General features: G+C 42.1%; 1 protein-coding gene across 1 annotated transcript; it reads right to left on the bottom strand.

Annotated features, from left to right (window-relative positions):
* Positions 1 to 520: 520 nt before the first annotated feature.
* LOC134351376 (inositol 1,4,5-trisphosphate receptor-interacting protein-like 2) lies at positions 521 to 2,411 on the bottom strand. The gene has a single exon (XM_063057454.1). The coding sequence runs from the start codon at positions 2,262 to 2,264 to the stop codon at positions 807 to 809; it is 1,458 nt and encodes a 485-aa protein (XP_062913524.1). The 5' UTR covers positions 2,265 to 2,411; the 3' UTR covers positions 521 to 806.
* Positions 2,412 to 10,161: the final 7,750 nt, after the last annotated feature.

The following is a 10,161-nucleotide window of genomic DNA, read 5'->3' as shown; positions in this document are numbered from 1 at the left end:
GTACCTAATAAAGTGGCCACTGACTGTAAAGAAAACATTTTCCATTTTAAAGCAATGATACAGAGCTCACTGCCTGGAAGAATGAAAGAGGCAGAAACTCAATACATTTAAAAAGTAACCAGCCGTACACCTGGAGAGTTACAACCTACAAAGCCACAGACTGAGAACTGAGAGTTCCAATTCAGCTGATCTCATTTTCTGTAACCTAAACACTCCAGTATATTTCCATGATTCTGGGAATTCAACAGTTGACGTTAAGTTATGAGAGTGCCTTCTGTAATCCTTCATTTTGTACATTTTAGGCTAACATCTCCCACTGAGACTTTTTTTTACACAGCTGGTGATGATAAAAAAAAGTGCAAGTAATCCACTGAATAGGTGATAGGAAGTCAGTGACTCTATACAATAAGCAGAGGGAAGGTCACAAAATTTTTTTAAAACTTTACATAATTAAAAAAAATAAATCAAAAGGAAAGTAATTCAAATAAGCATTTATTAACAAAATAATAAATTACCTAGACTTAAATGCTTTAAAAATTTACACATCTGAGTAAAAGCTGACTTTCAATATTAAGTGCACCTTAGAATGCTGTTTACTGGAATGAGAGCAACTAAATAATACTGTGACACTGCCTTCTGGCCGATTGGGGATATAACAATAATTTCCAAAGATAGTGTCACTGGGAATGAGATGCAATAAATTAAAATGCCCAATGTACAATTTAACAGATATGAAAAGCAGAAAAAGATTGACAATGTTATTACGTTAATATGGAGACAGATTCAGGCATCACCACCTTTCCGCATTAATAATTCCTGGGCCAGCATTTATGATTATTTAACCTCATTATTAAGTGTGCTCGATTCCATGTATTCAAGAGTTGAAAGGAAACCATATCCAAAAGAGCAGCATCAAACCCAGCCAGGAGGTTCACTGGCAAGACATCCTTGATTTTCCTTGGCACTGTCAAGAAGTCTGGGATATTTTTATTCCCCAGGAAAAAGTGCATCAGTTCCTGTTGCTGCAACCGTTCCCTCCAGAACTTAATTAAGTCCTCTAATCGTTCCATTAGGAATTTTTCATCCCACGCATCCAGGGGGCCTTTCAACAGCAGATGAAAAAGGGCCGTCTTCATGTTGTAGGAGCAAAGGATTGCGTTCCACTGAATCGAAAATTCCTGGTCAAAATCTTTGCAACCCAGGTCTCGAAGAGCTTTCAGAATCTGTAGGCATTTCAAGTGGCAGGAGTTGACTGGAGTTTGAACCTTCAGCCAGTTCAGGAGCTTCTGCTCGTGCTTTGAGAGATAGACATGCCAAAAGGCCGCTGGTTTCAAAGGCCGGAGAACTGGCTCCGTGCTAGTCCAGGGCTGGGCTACCAGAAACACTGAATCACCCACATGCACAGCTGGAATTAGTCGCACTGACATAGAAATGTGACAGCACACGTAATCGGACTTTGGCAACAGTTTCAGTATCAGTTGGTCATTGACCACAGATAGGGTGAGGGAGCATCGCTCTTCACACTGGTATCTGATGACATTCAGGCATCTGTGCATCTTGCTGTAAAACCACCTCAGCACCTGGGTGGATGACAGAGCTGACTTCTTCTGAAAGTGGACACAGAAACAATCAGCAAAAACTTTCCTGTACCTTGACCACTCGGAGCTGCAGGAGGGTATTAATCTGCAGACAGCTGTTCCCCTCAGACTGAAGGGTAGCTCGTTCCTCCCGATATCAAAGGCGGGCTCTAGCTTCAGAAGCTGGGGCACTTTTATTGGGATAAGAACATCAAAACAGTCCGGGCTGTTAATCTTATGCTGTTCATACGCACTGCCAATCTGAACGAAGTCCCCTCGAAATGTCAGCGTGAAATCCTGGTGCTCGGTTTTACCAACTTTTACAAGCTCGCTGACTATCTTGGTCACATGTGACTTGCTGTGTCCTAGGACGTGGGGAGACAGTTTCAGCTGCTGTTCGTAGTAATGCTCCAAAACTATCTTCCTGACGTGAGTTGATGTTGCTCCCCGGAGAGGCGAGGGTTGCCGAGGCACCAACCAAAGGCAGTATTTGAGGAGACAGTAACATATCAGGAACACCAAGGAGTACCTGTACAGCGGGGAGTCGCCGGCTTCCTCTGTGTCCGGGGATCCGCCCGGCTCTGTCTGTTGTTCCCCGCTCAAGACCTGATGGAAGCACAAGAAAGCGGTGCACAGGCAGGTCGCCAAAAGCCCAAACACTCGCCCGCTTGGAGAGTGGACTGGCATGGTCTGTTTGGATTGGTACGGGGTGATGATTAGCCCATTCCTACCGGCTCCGCAGCCACGTGGAAACACCCAGTAAAACTCGCAGCGCGGTCCAACTCCGCCACAGTACCGACCCGTCCGAGACTCTCATTCTTCCCTTCTGGACAACCCAACACAGCAAACCGTTACTTAGTTTGAAACTTCCTCTTCCGAGGGAAATAGATTTGCGTCACATTTTCTATGAGCGAAGAGGAAATGCCACCCTTTACATCGCGGAATCCTAGTTTTAAACTATAATCTATTGTGCCGCGGGGTTCCAGTACATTTTTAACTACTTGCGCGCCTCTGTGCATCGCCTCTTTCTCTAGGTTTGGTTCAGACCTTGCATTCTGAGAAAAGCAGGAGCACGAACTACCCGTTTTAACTCATGGAGCCCAGCTCGAAATTGCAAAAGAACGCATTTGCAAACTGCCAGGCGGGTTTCTTCCCCGCCTGTGTTTCGGTGCACCATGTATGGGCGGCAATTTGACGTTTGAGTTCATTTCAGCCGAAGGGTATTTCCCGCTCCCCCTCCCGGAAAAGTTTAGTTAACTATAATTGGAAAACAAGTGTTTCTATTGTACTTAAATTGTGCAAATTATCATTTGCATACCACATCACTACCCTGAAAAGAAACGATGTTCATTACACACAGACCCAAAATAGGAAATAATGTCAAACATGAGAAAATCCGCAGATGCTGGAAATCCAAGCAATACACACAAACTGCGGAGGAACTCAGCAGGCCAGGCAGCGTCTATGGAAAAGAATTAAACAGTTGTTGCTTCCAGCAGAGAAAATCTGCAGATGCTGGAAATCCAAGCAACAGACAGAAAATGCTGGAGGCAAATAAAAGCATTTCCAGTCCCGAAGAAGGGTCTCGGCCCAAAACGTCGACTGTTGTCTTTTTAAAATAGATGCCTGGCCTGCTGAGTTCCTCCAGAATTTTACGTGTGCTGATAAGATGACGTACTTGGCACTGGAGCCGAGGGTGTGCTGGTGCAGTGCAGATCTGAACTTGAATGTTGGTTAAAAACAAGAAACGTGGCCCAGCAGAAGTCTCAGCTCGCTAGGGTGGTGGTGATGGTGGGTCAGAACTCATGGAGTTAATTCAGCACAGAAATATGCCTTTGATCCACCAAGTTCACACCGACTGTCCCATTTACCAGCACGTTGGGCCTTGGTTATTTAAGTTCTCATCCGGATGCTACTTAAATATTGAGCAGTCTGTTGCAGATTGCAGCCACCCTCTGGCAAAAAAATAAAATTTTCTCAGATCCCTCCAAACCTTCCTTGTTACCTTAAACCTATCGATTCTGGTCTTAAGCATTTCAACCAAAGGGAAAGGTTTCCTACCAATTACCTTATCCATGCTTCTTACAATTTTGTACCCGTCCATCGAGTTCCCCCTCAGCCTCCAATGCTGCAAGGATTGCAACTTCCCAGGCAACACCCAGGTGAAACTCATCTACACGTCTCCTGTGTTATGTTGCCCTTCCTCTAGCGTGGTGACCATAACTATCTAAAATACTCCAGCCACGGTCTATATGTTTTATGAAGTTGGACTGTACCAAGATCCCCAGCTCTTTTAGCGGATGCCTTCATCACCACCCCATCTGCAGTGCCACCTTTAGGATCATTTACACCAATGCCCCTTTGTTATCTCCTGTCCTTGTCCCCAACCTCCGGGCCGTGAAGCATGCAGGGGTGCAGCGGTAGCCGGAGCACACCCAGCACATCTTTAAGAAAAAAAGCCGAAATAAACAAGCTAGTTAATTAGGTGCTGCCCAGAAGCCAGTCTTCATTAGAGGAACTGAGGTGGAGAGGGTCAATAACGTTAAATTCTTCAGCGTTAAGGATCGACGTTTCTCTCTCTGAAAAGTGTCAGAGGATCTGTCCTGGGACCAGCACGTAACTGTCATTACAAAGAAAGCACGGCAGCGCCTCTACTTTATTAGCAGTTTGTGTAGATTCAACATGTCACCTTGATCCTGACAGCCCTGTCTTTTCAGCCTGACTGGGCTGGCGTTTAAATTGACCAAACAATGGAACAGCTAAAGGCTCCAGCGCCCTGGAAAGAGGAGTGAACATCGTGTAGAGCAAGTGAAATCGGCAATCGCCTCTGAACTGGGTCGACATTTACGTGCCGGGCGACACCTAATTAATTAACTTGTTTATTTCGGCTTTTTTCTTAAAGATGTGCTGGGTACGTCCCGGCTACCGCTGCATCCCTACATGCTTCGCGGCCCGGTATCAGTCTGCAGCCCGGAGATTGCCTTATTAGACCCCCAAAATGCATCATCTAACTCTGAACAGTTAAAAACACCCAATATTATAATCACATCAGTAAATGTGTATAGGAATTGTGTTATTCATGGATGTGGCTGTACGCAAAGTCAGTTTTTATTGTCCATTCCTAATTTTCCATTAAGAAGTGAAGCATACTCCAGAACTATTGCACTACTGGTGAACTTACTTAAGAATTAAGAATTGACTAAGAATTGAAACATAGAATATTGCTAACTTTGAGACTTCTTATGTATTTAATCTTGTAATGTAACAAAAGTGTTGTTGCTTTTTGCACCTTGTGGTACATTGGGCAGCATTTTTTTTGCCATTTCCTTAGCATTTGCCTACTTTTTTTTTATGAGGCTAACTTGACACTCAAACCAGCACAGATGATGGAGCCAGCCAGATTCGAACCTGGGACCATTTGGCTCAAAGTTCAATGCTGATGCCACTACACCACCAGAAATATAACAAAATGGAACCTCTGTAATTCCACCACTACACCACCAGAAATATAACAAAATGGAACCTCTATAATTCCAAAGTGCTTTTCTTTAAGGTAAGTGTGTATGTGTCAAGAGGCATGTAATGTCCTAATCATTATTCATTGTGATATACTGCTGTCCTTGAGAACTGCAGCAGAGGAGCTGACCTCCAGAATAGTTAACAGTCAAAACATAGCCTGAAAACTTGTACAAAAAACAAACTTTGTAAGCTATAATTCAGAAGCAGCCTCCATCCATGAGGTGTAGAGGTGTTTCTCATTGCTCAAACAGAGAGCCTGCAGAGAGACTTAGGTAGTTTAGGGGAATGGGCAAAGAGGTGGCAAATGAAATACAATGTTGGAAAGTGTATGGTCATGCATTTTGGTGGAAGAAATAAATGGGCAGACTATTATTTAGATGGAGAGAGAATTCAAAATGCAGAGATGCAAAGGGACTTGGGAGTCCTTGTGCAGGATACCCTAAAGGTTAACCTCCAGGTTGAGTCGGTGGTGAAGAAGGTGAATGCAATGTTGGCATTCATTTCTAGAGGTATAGAATATAAGAGCAGCAATGTGATGTTGAAGCTCTATAAGGCACTCGTGAGACCGCACTTGGAGTATTGTGTGCAGTTTTGAGCTCCTTGTTTTAGAAAGGATATACTGACATTGGAAAGGGTTCAGAGAAGATTCACGAGAATAATTCCAGGAATGAAAGGGTTTCTGTATGAGGAACGTCTGGCAGCTCTTGGGCTGTATTCCCCGGAGTTCAGGAGAATGAGGGGGAATCTAATAGAAACGTTCCGAATGTTAAAAGGCCTGAAGAGATTAGATATGGCAAAATTATTTCCCATGGTAGGGGATTCTAGGGCAAGAGGGCACGACTTCAGGATTGAAGGATGTCCATTTAGAACAGAGATGTGGGCAAGTTACTTTAGTCAGAGGGTGGTAAATCTGTGGAGTTTGTTGCCACAAGCAGCTGTGGAGGCCAAGTCATTGGGTGTATTTAAGGCACAGGTAGATAGTTTCTTGATTAGCCAGGGCACCAAAGGGTATGGGGTGAAGACAAGGGAGTGGGGATGACTGGAAGAATTGGATCAGCCCATGATTGAATGGTGGAGAAGACTGGAGGGGCCGAATGGCCTACTTCTGCTCCTATATCTTATGGTCTTATGCCAGCAATATACCAATAAACATGTGTTTGAAGAGATCCGCTCTGTTTTATGTTTTGGTTCATTGTAAGACCTAGTGAAAGATGCACGACTCTCTGTATATATTGCTGTTTTTCAGGCTGAAGATTAGAATTCAATGTTCAGAATGTGAATTACCATTCCATGCTATTAAAACAGTTGCTATGTTTTAACAAGAGTGAAGATCATACCAAATTCATTTGCTTTCTGTATAGCAGAGAGGAAAGTATGCAGATTAATCTATACTGTTTAATATCATCCTACCACGCATAATTATCAGGAAGAGGTGAGCAATTGCTGTTAAAGTATTTCCTTTTTTTTCAAAACTTATTCTACATATCCACGCTTCTGACTAATATACACAATGGCTTATTTTCTGACGACCAGGGCTGTTTTTTCTGCTCTGGGAACTGTTCCTACATTTAAGTATTATTATGTGCTGTACATAATTATAATCCCCAACAACATGGCAATCAAGTGATTAAGTACATAAACTAATCCAGGGGGCTTGCCAGTATTCCCCAACTTCCTCAATATTCCCTTAATCAACTTCTTTTGGTTCTAACTGTTTCCAACATGCACGTGAGTAGAACACACGTGCCAAACATGGGACCCAGTTCTGGGATTTTCAACAATTTCTTAAAGGCACAAACCTGAAGTTCCATCACTAAACCTGACAAATTTTACTCTGTGTGTCCCCAAAATATTTTGCAAAATCCTTACTTAATTGCATCTTATTTATATTTAAATCCAGAAACCAGCTGTTGTTCCTATATTATGTGTTGATATTTATTTCTCAAATAATGTGTTACAGAAGAACTTACAATTGTTTCAGAATTGAATAAACAATGGGGCACATTGTTCTTAACTCAGTCTGCTGATTATACTCATTTACCGTGCTGCTCTTGCAGCCCACTTGAGAGCTTGCTGATTCAGATATCCCGAAGGGCAGAGTGAATCTGCAAGTGTGGACTAGGCTTCTGAAAGTGGATTCTGAAATCATACCCTGATTGCTCTTTGGCATATTACTGGTGCTATGACCCTTGGGCTGGAGACTGTTGCACAGAGCAGTACTGTACATTAGATTTCTAAGTCAGTTTATGGATTTTCCAGCTTCTTCCAATTTCTGCAGCTGCGAGGGATCGGTGTATAATATATGTATGTATGCAGAGTGAGAGGTTGTAGCCTCTATTTGAATATGGAATACATTGTTGGATAACGTATGACGGTGCATTTTGGTAAAAGGAACAATAGAGCAGACTATTATTTAAATGGGGAGAAAATTCAAACATCAGAGGTGCAAAGGGACTTGAGTGGGGAGCATTAGGGGGAACTTCTTCACTCAGAGAGTGGTGGGAGTGTGGAACGAGCTGCCATCTGATGTGGTAAATGCAGGCTCACTCTTAAGTTTTAAGAATAAATTTGATAGATGGGAGAGGTCTGGAGGGTTATGGACTGGATGCAGGTCAATGGGACGAATGGAATAATGTTTCAGTACAGACTAGAAGGGCCGAATGGCCTGTTTTCTGTTCTATGGTTCATTGGTTCTATGGGAGTCCTTGTGCAAGACTTCCAGAAGGTTAATTCACAGGTTGAGCCTGTGGTAAAGAAGACAAATGCAATGTTGACATTTATTTCAAGGGGAATAGAATATAAAAACAAGGAGATAACGCAGAAGCTTTATAAGACACTAGTCAGGCCACACTTGGAGTATTGTCAACTGTTTTGGGCCCCTTATCTAAGAAAGGCTATATTATCATTGGAGAGAGTCCAGAGGAGATTCACGAGAATGATTCCAGGAATGAGGGGGTTAACATATGAGGACCGTTTGGCAGCTTTGGGCCTGTACTTAGTGGAATTTAGAAGAATGTGGGGGGGGGAGGGGGATCTCATTGAAACCTACTGAATGTTGAAAGAACTCGATAAGTGGGTGTGGAGAGGACGTTTCCTCTATGGGGGTATGCAGAACTGGAAGGTACAGCCTCAAAATTGAGGTGCAACCTTTTAGGACAGAAGTAAAGAGGAATTTTTTTGTTAGCCAAAGAGTGGTGAGTCTATGGAATGTTCTTCCACAGACTGTGCTTAAGGCCAATTTTGTGGATATATCTAGAGCAGAAGTTGATAGATTCCTGATTGGAATCAAGGAATATGGTGAGAGGGCAAGTACATGGAGATCCAGGATCAGCCACAATGAAATGGCGGAGTGTACTCAATCCACTGAATTGCCTACTTCTGCTCCTATGTCTTATGGTCTTATACCTGAAGGAGCTATTCCTTAGGTTTTGGCTACACTTCATCCCCATTTTCCTGATCTTCAGTGGGATGGTCTAGGGATTGCCCGATTGAATTGCTTCTGGGTCTGGCCAAGGCAGCCCAGGTTGATTGCCTGTCCCTCTTCTGGGGCAATGTTTGTGTCTCAGTGACCCTAGAGAAGGTCATGGGTATATTAGGAGCATTCCAGGATCAATGGGCAGCACAGGGGTTCCAGTGTTTTCTGGATAAAGAAGTGCAGTAATATACAGTCACTATCTAGGCCATTCCCTTTTCTTATTTCTACCGTTGGACGGGAGAGACAGGAGCATAGGTCCTGCACCCCTATGTTCAGGAAGTTATTACAATACAGCCTAGCTCCTGAATGGGCATTAATAGCTTCTATCAGCACTACTCTAAACTGATTCTATGACTTACAGACGCACTTTCAAGGACTCTTTACAACTCGTTCTCAGTATTACTTTTTATTTGCAGTTTGAATTCTTTCGCACGTTGGTTGTTTGTCAGACTTTATTTATGTACATTTTTTTGTAAATTCTATTGTATTTCTTTTATTTCTTGTAATTGCCTGCAATAAAATGAATGTCAAGGTAGTGTATGATAACATATCTGTAGTTTGCTAATAAAATTACTTCGAACTTTGAAAGGAAAATTGAATATTTCTTAATTTTTTTATAATGTGCATGTATAAATTAGTGAAATAAAGAAAGATTGCACTTTATAAACAATTTTACATAAAATGCATTAAATATCAATGCAATCTAATTTCAGTTTACAATTATTAGCATAATTGTAGGGTTCTTTAATCGACAGAGGATGATGGCTTGTGGATTCCAAATATCTATCTCACTTTTAGGGACAGATAAGTTTTACACAGATGAGAAAACTGTGGTGTATCTCACTAACTGTCCAAAATTAACTAATTTAAGTAAATATTTTTACTTTTGGAACTCTTCAAAGGAGCTTCAGATCTCTCAAAGGAATTTCACTCTGAGAAAGTGATCACTACTCACAATTGGCTAATACTGAATGTTTGACCCAGTGATTCTTTTTCACTGGGACGGGCTGAGTTCAGGTCATGGGAAAAAGTTAGCCTGAGCCTCCATGTGAGAGTAGTACATTCTAAATCAGCAATCCCTCTGGGTTCCTAATGTTAGTTTCAACATTCCTAATGTTGCACTGGGTGGAATGAAATGCATGCAGATTTGAGTAAAGAATATCTTTCACTTCCTCACTGTTTCATTGAACGCTTCCTCTTTCATGCTCCTTTGCTTTAATAATTAAAATTAATTTCAAGGGGCACATGTAGAGGAGAAGAAGAACTCCATCAAGCTTCAGTACATTCAACTTTGATGCCATTTTCACACATAAGGACTGTTACGCAAGGATACAATTGGAAGCTCAAAGGGACTTAATTCAAAAGTCTATGTGCTGGGTTTGATTGCATCTGTACTACATGAGTGTGGTATTACACTTGGGGGATCACTTCAGATTCAGATTGCAATGTGAGAGCTTAGAGGTGGAGAACTAATAGGTCTGTTTCATCCATGAAGCTAAAATGGAAATATTTTCTAATACTGTCAATTTTAACTGATTTTAATAAATTTATTATTTCCCCTTTTTTGTTTAACTGTTTGGTTCCCAAGAA

Source organism: Mobula hypostoma, chromosome 9, assembly GCF_963921235.1.
Source record: "Mobula hypostoma chromosome 9, sMobHyp1.1, whole genome shotgun sequence".
Classification (NCBI taxonomy): Eukaryota; Metazoa; Chordata; class Chondrichthyes; order Myliobatiformes; family Myliobatidae; genus Mobula; species Mobula hypostoma.
The sequence above is the reverse complement of the archived record's forward strand: the minus strand, read 5'-3'. Positions and strand labels throughout refer to the sequence as shown.